This window comes from Schistocerca nitens, chromosome 3 (genome assembly GCF_023898315.1).
Source record: "Schistocerca nitens isolate TAMUIC-IGC-003100 chromosome 3, iqSchNite1.1, whole genome shotgun sequence".
NCBI lineage: Eukaryota > Metazoa > Arthropoda > Insecta > Orthoptera > Acrididae > Schistocerca > Schistocerca nitens.
In genome coordinates, this window is record NC_064616.1 from 652,846,512 (window position 1) to 652,866,301 (window position 19,790).

The window sequence follows — 19,790 nt, forward strand, 5'->3', positions numbered from 1 at the left end:
AGGTGACCTAAATTCTTATCCTTGTTTCCATAAAGACTTGAAGCAGACGAACATTTGATTCAGCATACATATTTATTTGCTGTGCATTTTGGGCTCTGTCACTTAATGGTTCTGCAAATGCTGCTGCAGCTTCTACATGATTCCTGGTAGTATCATTAGGATGTCATCTACACTGCCTCTATGCATATATATGCAGCATTGTATGCAACCTGCTCCTTTGCTGCTCATTATTTCTGACAATCATCATTAGCTTCTGCAAGTTCATCTCAGGGCTTGTCATTTTGATATCTTTATCTTGTAGTGAGCTATCGGTAGCTGCTGATACTGTGTGCTTATCTGATATCATCTTTTCTGTCTCCTCTTATTTTATTCCTCGGTGTTATTGCATCTTGCATATTCATATTGAGGTCCCCTTCCTGCAGGGCTTTTAGTGAGAGTTGCCAATGTTTTAAGGGTTTTAGATAAGTCATGCTATACTGTCTCTCTACAGTCTCTACTATTCATAGTAGAGTGCCCAGTGCAGTCCCTTAGAGGTCAAAATATCCATGATTCACTCTTTTCTGTCTTCTAAATTTCACATGCACTTTGAATTTATCAGTTCCTAATGAAAAATTTGTTAATTTATGATATTTTATGTAAGTACATTTACATTTATGTAATGTAAATATTGAAATGTTCTGTTATTCACACACTCATTACTTTTGTTTTTAAATCTAAACATATATTTTCTTTTTATGTTGGATAAATACCATGAAGATAATCAATGTAGATCAAAGCTGTTTTCATCAAATGATAATTCATGAAAATGCCACTTTAGTAGCTGATAGGCCCATTAATCCATGGCCAGTGAAGGATAGAAGACAAAAACCAGTCACTGACTTAATAATGTGCTTATTAGGAACAGAAATGGCATTCCATTAATTGAATACCCTTGCAGAATAATAGCATCCTCTGAAGAAGGAGGAACTAATGAGAGATAATTCATTGAGCTGAATGTTCGCAATGGTACTTAATTGTACAAAGCAGACATGAGACGTAAACTGTATAATATTACAGAACATGAAACATCAAATCTGCCTAGCTTCAAGAGATAAACTCATCAACAACTTTGTATTACCATTTGGACAAGTGTTCTTTTGGCATTATTTAAATATCTGTATATAAGTGAGAAAATATAACATTTTTCCAGATGCTTCTCTGGATCTGATGTCTGCTTCGCAACATTTTGACACTGCATGAGGGTCATTCAGTAACTAATGTCCCACAGTTTTTTTCTCAGTGCGTATTTATTCTTGAGATCTAGAATTTGGTGACAATATCTGTCAACATTTCTTTTATGAGTACTATTTTTCTACGTAATACCAATCACATCCTAATGTATTATTCCAGTGTTGTGTAAGAACATGTATTCCCTGTTCATAAAAACCTTTGACCTGTGCTTGTAGCCATGATTTTTATGGCTTTTCCAGGAGAGAGAGCTGCCTTGACTTTTTTCTTTTTTCCATGATTGTGGGTGGTGCCACTCCAGTGACTGCATTTTTGTTTCCATCTCAATGTGATGTATCAAGGTTTTGTCACCTGTAGCTATTAATGACAGAAAGGCCTCTCCATTAGCCTCAAACTACTCCAACTGTTCAAATGAAATAGCTCTCTTTTGAATCTTGTGATCTGTTGTGAACATTTATGAAACACATTTTGAGCGTACCTTTGAATATCCAAGAGTCTCAAGCATTGTGCACACACTACCATAAATTATAATAAGAAATGAACAAAAATGAACTTGGCAAGTTGTAGTGCATAGACATAATGCCCCATTAGATTAATCATTATTCATTCTATTAACAACTTAACACCTCATTTTCCATAAATACCATCATCAAGGAGAATTTTTGTGGATGTGGAACAAGTCATCTACTGCTACATAACCTATATTTCATTTACCATTTCACCGATCTTCAGAGTGAGTGGACAGACTGAAGCAACAGCATTACTGTGTTCTTCTAAACACGTGGGCTAGGCTACTGCATATGTGGCCACAGATAAAAAAGTGCCAAAGATGTTTATCAGCAGCAAAGAGAATGTGTAAATTGAATTTGTTGTTTTGTGGTCAAACCATGCTTCGATATCAATGTAGGCTATAAATATGAGCTGTACTGGAGGGGCATCATTGCAAGTTTACTACAGAAAGTGCCTGACTGCGTGATTTTCTCCAGCTGACAATATCAGTCAATCCTGTTAATTAAATTCTTCACCAAATGATTTTTAAGTTAATTAATTTAATCTTCTGTAACAATCCAAATAAAACTTTGATTATTTTGAATAACTATGAACTCATTCTGTACTTAACAGAAAGTATAAAAGAAAAACCAGTACTACTTAACACAGTTCTGATCTATTTCCTACTGTTATTATTTATTGAGTCCAAATGAAATAATATCAACATATATATACATACTCTGCAAGCCACCATATGGTGTGTTGCAGAGGGTATATTGTACCACTACTAGTCATTTCCTTTCCTTTTATACTCGCAAATAGAGCAAGGGAAAAATGACTCTTTATATGCTTCTGTATGAGCTCTAATTTCTTTTCTTATATTTGTGGTCCTTACACAGAATGTATGTTCATAGCAGTAGAATCATTCTGCGGTCAGCTTCAGATGCTGGTTTTCCAAATTTTCCAAGTGTTCTGTAAAAGGAATGTAGCCTTCCCTTCAGGGATTCCCACTTGAGTTTATGAAACATTAATCCTTGTATGCTGATTGAACCTACTGGTAATAAACCTAGCAGCCCACCTCAGAATTGCCACAGTGTCTTCCTGTAATCCAATTTGGTGGGGGTCCCAAAAATTTGAGCAGTACTCAAGTACGGGTCATTCTAGTGTTGTGTACATGGTCTCCACTACAGATGAACCACACTTTCCTAAAATTCTTCCAATAAACAAAAGTAGACCATTCACCTTCCCTATTACTGTCCTTACATGCTTGTTTCATTTCATATCACTTTGCAGCATTACACCTAGATACTTAATTGATGTGATTGTGTCACGAAGTACACAATTAATGCTGCATTTGAAAAATTACATGACTGTTTTTCCAACTCATCTACATTAACTTACATTTTATAGGATGATGAACTTCACTTGAAAAATGGTATGTCTATGTATTGCATGAACTTGTGACTGAAAATAATGCTCACAATAGTTACTGACAGGTTAGTGTAATATTGTCTCCATATTCTCTGTATAAGCCCATATGTTTTGTGTAATTCAACTGCACCCTTGCATTGTTAACTACAAATCCTTAACAGCACAATTTGAAATTTGTGTTGGTCTCTACATATTGTTAATTTTTCCTGTTCCATCATGCTTTATATGTTCTTGACCAAATAGTTGGTGAGATGCAACAAGCAGTTCTTGTCCATGTAGTTCTAAGAAGCTAATTTCTTGTAATGGTAGGCATATTTTGCTAGCTCTGAAGGGAATAATATTATCAGCATTTGAGATGTGAAAATCATGCTGAGTGACCAATAAATATATTATTAATCAATACTGAAACACAACTACTGTCTGTTCAACTGCAGCATGAAGACCAGTGTTTCCACATGTGTTTGGCCACATCCTCAATTACACATGAAATTCATTAAGGTTGACTGTTTTGAGATAAAATGTGATACAACAACAAATTTAGTAGATTTTTCATGAAGTTGGTACTCTACAACTTTTGAGAAGATATCAGAGAAAGGAAACTGTGACGAGATTAGGGATGAAGGAAGGCATGTGGTGGAATATCATTACAGATATGTCAAACAGAATTTATTAAAACTTATTAATTTTCTGTGAAGAGAGGCTGAGGGGGTGAAAACTGCAAAATAGATAGTGGCTGGCATTTCAGATGCAAATGAGATAATATGACTGGTGCTGTGTACATTTTTATTGTGTTAAAGAGATAAAAATAAAATGACTGATAAATGAGGCAAAGAGCAAGTGCTAAAACATCACAAAATACCTGGTATGGCCATTATCTCATATTTCTTAATTATTTTCAGAGCATAAAATTAGTGAGAGAAAAACAACAAGGGAAAAATTCCATAGTTCAGATGTTGCTTGATAACTTTTATAATGCTGGTTTTTGAATGAGTGAAGACCTGTGTGAATTGTAGCATGTATGTCACAAATGCAGAAAATATCATACATTACTGTGTTCCTTTTTTTAAATTATTTTTTAACCTCCAGTATCCATTAGTTGACGTCACCTACTCCAAAATTCCTTCAATGTTGAGTCAGCACAATTTTTTTTCTCTACTGTGGAGCTTCTCACTACATCTTTCCCTCTATATTCTTGTCTTGTCATGGGTATACCATTATTGGCTTCTACATTAACTTCAAATGTCATGAATACTACATGAGAGAGCAGCTTCTGGTTTGGTTTATCAGTATCACTGTAGACTAATGCTATAGATGACATTTTAGATAATTCATAATTCACAATATAGTAATATGTACTCATTACAAATTGCCCATTCTATCAGCTAAGCACAAACAGCTTTGCTTGCTGAACAATGTTGTTCAGCCACACTTGTTTTTTGAGAATTATATAAAACTGGTAGCATCAGTTCTTTTTCTGCAGGACTGTACTTGAATGATGTAGTTACTTGTTTCATAAGGAAAATTTAATCTTTTTTCCAGCATTTCTTTGAACCATTCATTCATGCAAGCACAGTTCTACAAACTTATCACAGGGTGGAAAAATGGATACAACAGCAGTCTGCACAAATTCGGACATGCAATACTAAACTTCATGTATCATTAGATATACATGGTCCAACATTACTGCTGCCACAGAAGTCATCTTCACCTAATGTAATTATTGTTGACTCGGGTATGTTATTCATGTATACCTTTTCATATTAATCCAAGTTGTTGATATACTTATAGTGGTATGTTTTAAAACTCTCATAAAGAATTAAATGTAATAAAGATTATTTTATAGAGCTTGTTTATTTCACCATTGCAGTTTCAGCATTTGGGCCATTATCAAGTGGTATTGCAAAAAAAGTTTGCTTCAGCACAGGTCAGAATTTAAAATCCTCTGATATGTATACATTTTGTCATCAGAACTACAGTCAACAGTGTACATGTTGTCTTTTAAAACAGTTTCTACTTGAAGCAGAATTGAGGCTATAAGATAACACACTTCATTTTTTTTTTCATTGAGCTAATTGTCATTGTTCTAGTTCAGAAGTCTGCTCATAAAAAAATTACAGCACAAAAAGGATAAATTGGCAGGTGAAACCATGAGAACTAGGTTCTTTAAATTTATAAATATACAATAATTATAGAACTAAAAAAAATTGCCTTGAACGGGCTGAGATTTAGATATTTGATTATTTGATGCATGTAGCACAGACATATAATTTGTTGTGTCTCTTTAGTCAATTAATATTTTACTTTTATACACAGTGCATCTGATTTGATCAAAAATCTGTTTTACACTCAGTCAGCTTGTCATACCTTTTCATTTCTTACTCTTTATGTTCAGTTTCAAGCAAATTTGTTTATTGCATATATTTAAAATCCACCAGACAATTCTGCATATTTTTACCAATTTAATTGCAATCCCTTGTTTGGTTAAATGCATTTTGTATCCACTTTCTCAACTTTGTAGCTGACAGGTTGTACTCTCTCATCTGGAATTAATGTGAGAGAAGACTCAGCTAGCCAGATCATTTTTAGAAATATAAAATGACACAAGATATCCATAAGTTCATTTTTAATTTTTAATTGTAATACGTTGTCATTCTGTGACAGCTCATTCTCTTGCCGACTGAATGAATTATTGTTGATTATTTGGGAGTATGTGATTAGTCTCTAATTATATGCAACACTGTTTGATTGAGAGAAGTGACTAACTTTACTTTTTAGAAATTTCCCAAAAAGAAATTATTCTGTTACATAAATAATTGTTATCAAAAGCGGAGTATTCATTGCAACAATACCTGTGAAACTTGTCATTGGTACTTTTTGGACTGCAGATCCATATCAAACTACCTTGTCTTAAAGGTATCAAAATACCTAATGCTGCAATGGTGTTTCAACAACTTTGGGGAGAGGTTTTTTTTTCGTGACTTACATGTATAGATCAAAATCTCCAGAATATGTTCTAATTTAATAATGTTCACTTTGCATCAGGCTCCTAGGAATGATTTCATATCATTGTGAAAGCAAAACAATATAAAAAAGCTGATGTCACCTACCTATTGTTTGATTTTACTATTACTCCAAGTAAACCACGTTAGAAATTTATTTTTTATCTATCATTCTAATTCTGGTATTTAGATATGTGTTAGATATTACAGTACTAATAATAAATACAGATATATGTATTTTATTGTCTTCACAACACTGTATTTCCAGCATGTTATACTTTTTCATGGTTTACAGCATAGTGTCTTAATACAAAACAGATAGTTTTGGTGTTTGCAGGAAACAAAAATGAAATTAAAAACATAGAAACTGATTATTATTCCCCATCCATTACACTGAAATGCCAAAATTTATTGTGTACTTCTGAATAACTGAGTAAAAGTCACTCTAAAACAGGATTTAATCAGTTGGGTGCTATGCTGCATTGTTAAGTTTTGAAATGCACCTTGTTGTAATTCCTGTGGGACATATTTCACCAGCAAGTTCATCTGTTCCTCAACAGGAGTGCATTTCAGTAATGGACTGCCACCTGTTTCATCTAATTTTGATTCACTGTGTTGGTTCATGTTGGGCCATAATGTAAGTGTATCTTCTTCTCCGTAACAATTTGCTTATATGGTTTTCTAAATTAGTTTAGAAAGTGTATGTTTATCCCAAATAGAGAAACTAAAATACCATACCACCATCAAATTTAGCCATAGCTGAATGTTAAAAACCATAAATAAATTACACAACATGGCTTTAGCAATTAAAGAGTTATAAATAGGTTGATGTCGTAGACATTCCAGAAGACTGAGTGTGGTGAAGTTTACATAGAAAATAGATATGAGAGTTTTATGCAGAGGGGTGTAGCATTTGCTGAATGCCAACAGAAGGCAGATGTAGAAAAAAGTTTCTCAGCAATGTTGTGACTATTTGAAAATGATCAAGAATCGAAACAATTGACATAAGGAAGGTAAAATTAATCCCCCACGTCTGTCTCAATGATGTTTGGAATGTAGAAACCTCTAACAACACAGAGACATAAATATCTTTCAAGTTTGCACCACACCTATTATATTTGACCTGGCTGAATAAAATAGAGATTTTAGCCCTTTTAATGCAAGAGCCTCATGAAAACAGGTCAGACCAGGGCCCCCCACCTGAAGCTACATCAGGAGTGAAGTGTTAATCCAACAAGTACTGTCACCATGTAGTTACCACATATCCCAGGCTGGCAGAGTGACCAGAGTCATAATATCATCGATGTAGCAGAAAGGTAGAGTTGCTTTGACATTGGTGACTTGGTCACTACATGACTGAGTTGTAGCACAGTTGTGGCTTAGTGATGGGAAACAATGCCTTTTCAAAACAGGGACAAGCCAAGCCCACATAAATGCTACTCATTTTTAGACAGATATGTGCAGTCCAACAGATGCCAACTTCAAAGGGAGGTCTACTCCAGTCTTTGAGGCAGCATGAGTCTGTGAGCTGCCACCTCCAGATTGGCCTCTGTGAGCTGTGGGTGTAGTATCTGCACCAAGTCTGATGTTACTGACTTAGTGCCATCCAAATGGGAGGCCTACACACCCACCTATGCCTGTGCATGCATTTCTTTTGGTGTCTGCCTTCTGCTTGCATCAACAGGCATTATTCATGAGACTCATCTCTTTCACACTGGATTCAGAGCATGATTCTGCATTCTCTGGTGTGCCCTGCCCTGAGCAGCATAGCTGCATCTAGTCTGTGTGGATGGAGGCCCAGGCGGTTGCAGGTACTTGGTATCAGCACTCTTGCTGAATCACTGCCATCTTTGTTTCAGTGATCAAGTGACACCTCAGGCTGCCAGTGACAACAGGTTGCTTGCTGATTGCAGCACCTCGTCACCAACTGAGTACAGCTTATACCTCGGGGGCACTGACAACATTGAGCATCGTCATGATTGTTGCAATTTGCTGCACAATGAAATGAATGTTTAACAGTGTTGTTTTCATGATGATTATACCAGTCAGAAATCAGGCATGCACCCACTGCTTCACTGTTATCCTGCCCCAGGTCATGAACTACTGGTTTCCTGGCCAGTGGCTACCCATTTCCATCACCCAATGTAGAGGTCATCCAACTCTGACCTCTATTCAAGATACAATTCTCTTCTTCATGTCTATACACATTCTCAAATCCATAACCATACAGACAACCAAGTGCACCCCACCTTGGGTGTGGTTTCAGTTTTGGGATATCCTTCATATGGATCATATTTCAGAGAAATATAGTCACATTTGAATTTAGCCACCCATTTATTAATTGTTGGAACTGAAGAAACAGATTCCTTATTTAACAGTCACTAACTTACGATGAATTTTATAAGGGCAACATATTCCAGTTTCTCCATCCCATGGTCTCTGCAGCTGAAGAAACAAAGAAGGCAAACAAAAATTGCTAGGAGACTATACCGATGTGCCATTATGACAGTCGAAAGACAGTTGAAACTCAGACATCACAGGGCACTTAAATATTGTTGCAAGACACTATTCTTCCATGGAAGCCTTCTGAGAACAGTATCTATGGATTCAGTTTCAAATATATGATTGTAGCTTTTTCTACAAATTACTCATTGAGTGGGTTAAAACACATATTGTCTTTGTCAAGTTGCAGATGAGTGACAGCACTTCCACAATTGAATGGGGACATGCACCAAAATATCTGTTGCATCAACTCCTCCCTGATGATAACTCGGGTAGAGATCAACATGAACATACACAAATTAGGTCAAGTTTACACGAAGATCATGACACCAACATTATCAATCATCTACGTGGAGGCACTGGCCAAGTTTAAAATAAATGGAACCCCTAGACCTGATGATATCCAAACAATTTTGCAGCTGCTAGCACTACAGATTTCATTATATATTCCCTCCTAAATTGGATGGATCGGTTCACTGATGTAGATGAAATTGTGGCATATGCTGATGATCTCGTAGTAGGCCTTCCTGTAAATTTAACAGTCATCTGGAAAATAAATCGTTAGTGAGCTGGAGTGGATGACAAAGTGGTGCAAAGGAAAGAAATTGATGGTAGCAGTACAGAAAACTACCTACATGCTGCTTTGAGATAAACTGTCAGTAACTAGAAATCCAACATGGAAATTGGAGAATATCTCAGCATCTAAAAAGTTGATGTGCAGATTCTTGGGTACAAACTTATGGGAGGCTTTGTAATGACCACATATCAGCAGTAGCGGATCAGGCTTCTTATTTAATGCATGAGATAAAAAATACAGGAACCACTAATTTCATATTACCACAGTCTGTCATGGAAGCGTACCACAGAGATTCACAGTGATATTTTGGAGCCAGTGTATTGGTGTGCTGACTGTGCATAGTGTAGCACCCCTCTGCAGCAAGGGGAGGTACGAGTGGGTGGTGGAGCAAGGGTGGGAGCCCAGGAGACAGCTGCAAAAGTAACAAGTTCTTTATTGAAACATCTGTGCTGTATTGTACAGCAGGTCAGTGGCCAGCTGGCCATTGATTTCTACTGATCTGGCTCCTTGCATGCCCCATGATCCTGATGTCAAATCTTCATGGTACACTGGCACCTTCATTACGTAAGTCAACTGTGCAGTTCCCGCACCAGTAGTGTGTACTCGACGATAGGCTATCTACTTTGTACCTTGGCAGCACCCAGCAGCGTCATGACATGGCATTCCCACCATGATTATCTGCACATCCTGCAATGGCAGAAGACAGCTGGTGTACAGGGGGAGTGACCCACGACCTCCTGGCAGGAATCAGTCATACTACTGATGTAGATCGGGGATGGTCTGCTTCACCATGTTACAAAGGCAGGGAGGGACTTATTGCATGGAGCTATTGGCCTGCCATTGACTCAAACTGATGACTTCTGTTGGCAGATCCATGTGCTGACCTCATCCATCATAGCTCTGTTGTTGTGGTAGAATTATGAGACTAAGAATAATTTTGTTACAAACTACCAAGTACTTATTGTCAGCAGTAGCATGCTTGTTGTGCATATGTTCTGCTTAGAGTCACGTATCCTAATGCACCACTGCCACTGTCAGTGTGGAAATCTGCATTGTCCCTTTCTGCCTGAGTCTGTGCAGTATCACTGAATCTGTTGTTTCAGCAAGCTAACCTGCCTCACAACATCACACTGACATTGTTGGATTATTACAGTGACAACATCCCATGCTCATCTGCAGTCAGTACTACTGCAATACATCATCGTTCAGGCTCACTCTAATATGCCAATATACGGTTGGTATGTTGCATGCCTGCTACCATCTTACAAAATTAATACTATCCTGCAGAGCCTCACCTGCACAAATTTTCCAAGAACTCCCCACTTCACTGCATGTGTGTGAATGCCATAACACTCAAACTATGCATGTCTTCCTGTAAGCAGGAATCAAATTAGAATATACAGTCATGTTCAGTCAGTTTTAGCTTCTTCCAATACTATGACTTGCGTCCCTTCCATTCATGCCCTCAACATATCACATCCTGAGGTCAGGGACTAATATCACCATTCCTCACTCCTCAGAAGGCTGTTGCCACTGGCAAGCCCAGTCACATACAAAACAATAACAGAAAAAATCTTCACACTAACATAACTTATTCACCACAGTCCTCTACATAAGCAAATGTATTTTTAAAAAATCCGTGATGAACACCCCTCATCATCTTGATCTTAATGAATATGGTACTTTGTGCAGAGGCTCAACCACATCTTCTTGTGTCTTCCTTAGATAGCTCTTCCTCATGTTCTTTTCCTGTTCCACCCTCAAAACTCATGGAATCAACTCTAGACTACCTCGAAAAGGTCATACACATCCACCATATACTTTCATCATTCTTGTTGGCAACCTAACCTCATGTTTATTGGTAAAGTAGTCATTACCAGCTGAGAGGGTCCATGATATCTTGCAGTGAACTTTTTCATCTTTCATTTTGGCATGCAAGAGCTGGATAACATCATGCACTGTCCTACTTTATGCTGCAGTAAACTTGCATTATGTTTCACTGATTCCTCCTCTGTAATGCCTTCATATTCACCTTTGTTACTCATTTCCATACTTCTCATATTGTTTTTACAAACTCATGGACCGATCCCCATCTTTACTTTTCTTTGCTTTACCAAATCGAATGATGATGGCATTTTGCAACCAAACACCACCTCATATGCGGATATCCCAGTTTTCATGTATACATTTGAACTATACACTGACACAACATACCTTAGTCACTGTGATGTGCTGTCATGTAGTACCTTACCATTTTTCCATTTGGCTTGTGTACAACCTAATACTCAAACTTGCTTTGTCTCAAGGCCCTTCTTGTCAGCCTACTAAACAGGTCCTTCAGCCCCAGTAACCACTTCAAAGCAGTGTGACTGGTCACTAAGTGAAAGTTTTTCCCATAAAGATAACATCTAGAATATTTGATACTATAAATGAAGCTCAACATCTCTTTCTCTTTCAATGAATAGTTCTCCTCCACCACATTCAGCTGCCTTGATGCATAGGCTACAGTAACAATTTTTACCATTAATCTCCTGATTCAGGACATGACCTCCAAAGCTTGATATGACACATCACACAAAAGGATAAAGTCCTTCAGTGGAAGTCTGGAAATATTGGGCTTGATGTTGAAGCACTTGTTAATTCTTCAAATGCACACTGACACCCTTCTGCCCATATGGATTTCACATCATTCCTCAGCAACTGCATGAGTGATTTTGCTATGCCAGCCAATCTTTTCATGAAACTTCTGTAGTACCTTGAGATCCCGAAAACAGAATGCAGTTCCTTAATCAACGTAGGCACTGGAGACTTGTGTACAGCTTGCAGTAGCCTTGGGGGGTCGATCCTTACTCTGTTTTTTTAATTATATGGTCAAAATACACTCTGTCTTCTAATACAAAATGGCACTTCTCTGTGCTCAATGTCAGACATGCAGTTCTCAATCTCTTAAACAATTCCATCAGACATTGCCTATTCTGATTCATGACTTTTGGAATATGATGATATAGTCTAAACAAAGTAAACACTGGCATGGTTTTAAACCACTTGACACACAGCCCAGTGACCTCTGAAAAGTTTCAGCCACATTTTTCCATCCAAACAGCATTCTCTTGAACTGATTGTGCTCCCATAGTACCAAAAACAGGGTTTCTGGCTGATCTTTGGGAGCTACCTCCTGTTGAGTGCAGCCACTCCTCAAGTCAATGGTTGAAAAGTACAAACATTATTCCAAGTTATTAACCATCTCAGTAATGTTGGCAATGGCATATGCGTCCATTGTGGTCTTACTGTTAAGGTGACAGTAACCGCAGCAGAACAGGTACTGTCTAGAACCAACCACAGACTTTTTTTTTGTATAGCCACAGTTCCAGCACCCTGTGGACTGGTACTTTCTTCTGTTATCCATTGACTAGCTGCTGATTAATAAAATCTTTCATGATCAGCAGCAAATGTCTAGGTTTGCAATGTGGCATCCAATACACCTGGGCTTTTGTCCCCTACTGGTACACAAGGTTGAGTCGTGGACATTGCTGGCAACAGACACCATATAAAAATAAATCATCAAATTCAAACAGCAATTCTTGCATCTGTTCTCTTTGTGCTCCCTTTAGATGCTCCACTCTCATACTTAAGGCAATCTTAATGGTGGCTTGTGGCTGCTTGTGCTCTACTCTCCATACTTATCACTCATCATCATCTCATCTAGAATGTCCAAACTTGCTATTAACACCGCATCCTGAACTTCAGTACGTTTGTGACAGAATTATCTATGTTTACAGGTCTCACTCTCCCACTATTCCTCTCTTGTATGTGACAACACTTCCATTTATAAAACAACTTTCTGGACCCAGTATATTGTTCTCTTGCAGAGGCTGGGCAGTACATAACATACCCACAAGTAGATCTGGCTGCAGATTCACCCATAGTGACTTCACTAGTGCAATTATACACAGTTCAACTGGTTTGTTCAATACAATGGATGTCCATTGCAACAGTTCTACACTGGCAACAGCTTCCCCTAGCTGGTACATCATTCCACTAAGTTCTATTATATGTCACCAAGGTCAATATTAGCTCAATTTTGATAGAAAAAGCCTAGCCCCAGGATCATGCTGTAGCTCATGCTTGCATCACAACTTAAACTGAACAGTCCCTATTCGAAAATCTATATCCACTGACTCCAACAGTCTCATGTCAGTAGGCCTAGCCCCATGTAACCTATAGTGTGGGAATTCCTGTTGCCTCTGACACAGTGAGTCTCTACTGGCAATCGACAATGTGTAACGAAATCATGTACTTGTTACCCCACATAGCATCCAGTACTGCATGCTGTGTCTCTACATACGTATTTGTTGCATCTAATTTTAATGAGAACACCTTTAGATGGACTTTGAGTCCCACTTTGTGTTTAACAGATGCTTACCTCCTCCCTCCTTGTCCACTTCTATGTCCATTACCAAAATTCTCCTGCTGATATCTTCCATTTCCTCTATTGCAGGTGTCTGGCAAGACTGCCTTTGTTAGTGCTCCTGCTGTCCACACATGTAACATGTAATGTTCACAGAAAATACCCCACATCTATCCAGTTTCCCTGTTGCTACGTCATTTTCTTTGTGTTACCTCACTAACCTAATCTACATCTGCATGACTACTCTGGAATTCACACTTATGTGCTTGGCAGAGGGTTCATCAAACAACTTTAACACTATATCTCTACCATTCCACTCTTTAACACCACATGGGAGAAACAAACATGTAAATCTTTCTGTGTGATTTCTGATTTCTGTTATTTTAGTACAATGGTCATTTCTGCCTATGTAGGTGGGTGTAAACAAAATATTTTTGCATTCAGAGGAGAACATTAGAGATTGAAATACTGCGAAAAGCTCTCTCCTCAAGAAAAAAATTGCATTTCTTAATGATTGACACTCTGACTCATGTATCGTATCCATGACACATCCTATTTCATGATAATACAAAAGGAGCTGTCCTTCTTTGAACTTTTTTGATGTACTCCTTCAGCACTATCTGGTAAGGATCCCATACTGCAAAGCAGTACCCTAGCAGAGGATGAAAAAGTGAAGTGTAGGCAGTCTCTTTACAAAACCTGCCGCATCTTCTAAATGTCTTTGGTTTGACTTCCCCACAACATTATGTGTGTGATGGTTCTAATTCCAGATGTTCATAATTAGAATTCCCAAGTGTTTAGATGAATTGTCAGCCTTTACATTTGTGTGATTTATCATATAATTGAAATTTAATGGATTCCTTGTAGTACTCATATGGACGACCTCACCGTTTTAATTATGCAGGGTCAGTTACCGCTTTTTGCACCACATAGATATCTTGTATAAATCCTTTTGCAGTTTGTTTTGATCTTCTGATGAATTCCCTACATAGTAAATTACACTGTCATCTGCAAACAATCTAAGAGGGCTGCTTAGAGTCTCTCTCAAATTGTTTATGAAGATTAGGGAGAGCAGAGGGCCTATAACAGCTCTGTGGGGAATGTCAGGTTTTTCTTGATGACTTTCTGTTGGTTACTATGGACTGTGACATTTCTGATGGGAAATAATGAATCCATTCACACAACTGAGATGATACTCCATAGGCACACTACTTGATTTGAAGCCACTTGTGAGGAACAGTAGCAGTAACAGAATGCAGATGTTTGGATGCACCTGTATGCACCCTAATGACATGTCCAATGGCAACCACACCAGAAAAGCATCAAGCACACTCTGCTCAGCTTCTTGCTACAAAACTGGAATTGCTCCATCACTCTGTCCCAACTCATATGTGCATTCATTATATATCCTTATCCTGCACAGCTTCCCCAAGCCTCTTCACATTTCTGCTCAACTACTTCTAAAGATACCTCACACTATTCTGTTTTTTGTATCTTTGTAAAAGCTCCTTCTCCAGATAGTCAAAGTAAGCTGCATCCTTTCATGCCTCTGTGCTTCTTATGTATGTTGTTGAATCTCTCACTTGTCACAGTTTTGCTGCATACAATAATTCACTGTCAGTCTAATCACTCGTCTTTGTGAACATCTTAAAGTCCTCTAAGAATGGCTGCACATACTCAAATGATTTTCCAGAAAAGGTAACAGTTAATCCTGTGGCAGCTGAATCCACCTTAAACTGTGGTATCTGAAGCAATACTAACTGTTCTTCCCTAGCTGTTAAAGCCGTCAACTGTCCATGTAGCTGCTTATTATCTGCTGCCAGCTGCACTACCTTTTCTAACAATAACAGTATTCTGTTCAGCTCTGAGGCATCCTTCATCCCTGAATCTGCCATTGTGACACTCTTACTCCCCATTACACAAAATAATACAAACAGAAATAGCAACTCTGAAAAATCAATACAAACCAGTCATTACATCATATCATGACCCGCCTAGACTCTCTACACTGCCTTGCAATATGACCATACTGATGACTTATATAACAGGTTTGAGGAACTCTTCCAAGCATGGTGCAGTATGCTCAAGTAAATTACATAGTGTAACCATACAAACACAAATTCTGTACTCTACAACTTAGTCACCTCTTCCAGCCTCAACAGGGTAACCTTTAAATTACAATGACAGTCATATCTCATTTCCACATCTGTTACACCCTTGAAAATGCAACCACATAGTTCATCACTCACCACACTGTGTTCGCACCATGGGTGGTGGTTCAGATTCTGTGCTGAGTGAAGATGATGCTGCAAGTTCTGACACCAAACTATAGCACCCCTAGTGCAGAGAGCTGTGGCAATAAGTCAGGATGGTGCAGGTGGACAGTGGAGATGGGAGCACAGGGGGCTTCAGAGAAAGGCAGCTGCAAATGCAACAAGTGCTTTATGGAAACATCTGTGCTACATAGTAAACCAGGTCAGTGGCCAGCTGGCTGTTTGGCTGGCTGCTTACATGCTGCATGATTCTGACACAGAGTCTCCTTGGCGTGCTGCTGGACTCATTCCATAATACAGACATGTGGTTCCCATGTCAGTAGTGTGTATTCGATGATGTAGATGATGATATATCTCATGCAGACCTGGATGGCACCTGATTGCGGCATATCTCATGCAGACCTGGATGGCACCTGACTGCATCGTGGTCGGGGATGTCCACCATGATTAGGGGCCTATCTGTGATGGCAGAAGATGGATGATGTGCATGTGTAGCACTAAGTCCACCAGGGACTTAGTGCATAGCGCTATTGTCCTGCCATGGACTCAGACTAATGACTTCTGGTGGTAGGTCCATGTGGCATCCTCATTTGGCAGAGCCTGTCATTGTGGTAAAGCTGCATGTCTGAGAATAATTTTATTGCAATAGTCCAGTGCATATAGACAGCAGGTGTATGCTTGTTGTGCATTGGCACTGCTTCCAGTCATGTATCCTAAAGCACTGTTGCCACTGTCAGTGTGGAAATCTGCCTTGCCCGTCCTTGCTTCATGAGTTGATGCAATACTGCTGAGTCTGCTTTTTCAGCAAGCTAACCTACCTCACAACACTGTGTTGACTTTGTTGAATTTTTACAGTGACAAAATCCCTTGCTTGCTTGTTTGCTGTCAGTGCTGCTACAATACATAGTTCAGGCTCACACTGATATCGTGCTATATTGCTCCCTTCTACAAACGAGACCATATATCTCAGGTTGACCTTAATATCAGTTTCATATTATATTACTTGTTTGTACAAAATACAGTGACAATTTTATGGCCGGCCGCGGTGGTCTCACGGTTCTAGGCGCGCAGTCCGGAACCGTGCGACTGCTACGGTCGCAGGTTCGAATCCTGCCTAGGGCATGGATGTGTGTGATGTCCTTAGGTTAGTTAGGTTTAAGTAGTTCTAAGTTCTAGGGGACTGATAACCACAGCAGTTGAGTCCCATAGTGCTCAGAGCCATTTGAACCATTTGACAGTTTTATGACCAAAACAGCTGGGACTTGCCCACATGGGTTACATTCCCCATCCACTCTTACTTACTAAGCACTTATTTCTACTTTACTTTTGAGTCTATTTATCACACTTGTTTTGTGCTTCTGGGAATTTAACCTTCATGACTTGTCCACTTGCTTCCTTTTCCTTTAACCCTGAAAAAATGTACATATTTTCCATATTCACATTGCAAGACCACACTCTCACTCTCTCTTCTATATCTCCACTCTGCAAACCACCATGGCCGGCCGGAGTGGCCGAGCTGTTCTAGGCACTGCAGTCTGGACCCGCGCGACCGCTATGGTCGCAGGTTCGAATCCCGCCTCGGGCATGGATGCGTGTGTTGTCCTTAGGTTAGTTAGGTTTAAGTAGTTCTAAGTTCTAGGGGACTGAAGTCCCATAGTGCTCAGAGTCATTTGAACGAAACCAGCATGAATTGCATGGCAGAGGGTATGTCATGTTGTACCAGTTATTACGGTTTCTTCTCATTTCCTTCACATATGGAGTGCAGGGAGAAAGAGTTTTTAAATGCTTCTGTGCATGCTGTAATTATTGTAATCTTAGACACATGATCTCTATGTGAGCGATACATAGTGGGTTGTTGTATATTCATAGAGTCATCATTTAAAGCCGGTTCTTGAAACTTTGTTAGTAGACTTTCTTGGGTTAGTTTACATCTATCTTCAAGAGTCTGCCAGTTCAGTTTCTCCAGGTCTGTAACACTTTCCCATGGATCAAGCAAAAATGTGACCTTTTGTGCTGCCCTTTTCTTGAACCAGTTGGATGAGTGATATGTAAGCTATCTCCTTTGTAGACTGATTGCACCTCCTCAGCATTCTGCCAACAAACTGAAGTGTTCCACCTACTTTTTGACAACTGGATGTATGTAATCATTCCATTTCATATCCCTACAAAGTGTTACACCCAGATATTTGTATGAGTTGGCAGATTCTAACAGTGACTGAAATTATAGTCATAGGATACTAAGGATTTTTTTTCTTTCTTTTTTTTTTCTTTTTTGTGAAGTGTACAATTTTACATTTCTGAATATTTAAAGCAAGTTGCCAGTTGCCAATCTACCACTTTGAAATCTTATCAAGATATAATGGTATATTTATGCAGTTTATGTAAGACAGGGCTTCAGTATAGGTAACTGGATCACCTGCAAAAAGTCTGAGGTTACTGTTAATATTGTCTGCAAGGTCATTAATATACAACATGAGCAACAAGGGTCACAGCACACTTCCCTGGGGCACACCCAAAGTTACTTCTACATCTGACAATGTCTCTCCATTCAAGATAACATGCCAAATTCTCCCTACCAAAAAGTCTGCAATCCAGTCACTAATTTTGCTTGATACCCCATATGATCATACTTTTGACAATAAGTTTAGTTGTGGTACTCTGTCAAATACTTTTCAGAAGTCAAGAAATACTGCATCTACCTGCCAGCCTTGATCCAAAGTTTTCAGTATGTCACATGTGAGAAAAGTGTGTCAGGTTTCATATGATCAATGTTTTTGGAATCCATGCTGGTTGGCATTGAGTTCAAGATACTTCTTTATGTTTGAACTCATAATGTGTTCTAAGATTCTACAACAAATTGATGTCAAGAATATTGGATAGTAGTTTTGTGGATCACATCTACTAGCCGTCTTGTAGATGGGTGTGACCTGTGCTTTTTACCAAGAACTGGGTATAGTTTTCTGTTTGAGGGATTTCTGATATGGTATAGTTAGAAGAGGGGCTAACTCAGCTGAAAACTCAGTGTAAAGTCTCCTCCCATTATGAACTGTTCTACTGCATACATATCTATCCAGTGCCTTGTGCTGAAAGTTTCAAGTCCTCATTGCAATATGAGTCTACTGACTTTTTATTTAGTTTACTGAACATATGTATCATTTTTCTTGTTTTAATTGTTCTTTGTACTTTGTTAATCATTGATGCTACAACTGTGTCATGATCACTAATACCATTTTATGCTCTATCGAACCAGTTTACTAAAATCTTGTCTACTGGTATATTATGCTAACAGTCAGCTCTCCACCTCAGAAGAATTAATGCTATGGACAGTAAAATTAGAGCTACTGTGGCACTGGTTATTACTGGACTTGAAAGCACTGTCACATAACGTTATCCTGCTCTGAACTGCTCAACCTGTTACGTTTAGTGATAAGCTGAGAAGTGCCCTTACTCCACAGTAATGTATCAATCCAGGGAATGTATTACATCAGACTCTAAAGTTTCATTTATAAATTCTGTATTCTGTGTTGGCAATAATTTTCAAAGGTTCTTCTGGCCAATACAACTTTGGTTGTGAGACATTCACTTGCGTGATTCCCGTAATCGGGCATGTGCTCAGGTTGGTTTGTACTGCCCAGTTCAGACACACCATAACAGTCCTCTTGCAACAATGTTGTAACTCCTCCTCTGTCATTACTGCATGCTTGCTACCATCTTCCAAAATTAATAATGTCCCACAGATCCTCACCTGCGCAAACTTTGCAGGAACTCACCACTTGCTCAGCATATATGACCAATGTAACACTCAAATTGTGCATGTCTTCCTGTTACTGGGAATCATATTAGAAGACAAAATTGTGATAAGTCAGATTTCTCTTCTGCTGTTG

General features: G+C 38.6%; 1 protein-coding gene across 1 annotated transcript in view; it reads left to right on the forward strand.

Annotated features, from left to right (window-relative positions):
- The window catches only part of LOC126248619 (intermembrane lipid transfer protein VPS13A-like), a 764,418-nt gene that overhangs the window by 269,671 nt on the left and 474,957 nt on the right, over nucleotides 1-19,790 (forward strand). Inside the window, exon 23 of the mRNA XM_049949782.1 lies at nucleotides 4,687-4,879. Within this exon, the coding sequence (XP_049805739.1) occupies nucleotides 4,687-4,879 (193 nt within the window). The remainder of the gene's footprint in view (nucleotides 1-4,686; nucleotides 4,880-19,790) is intronic.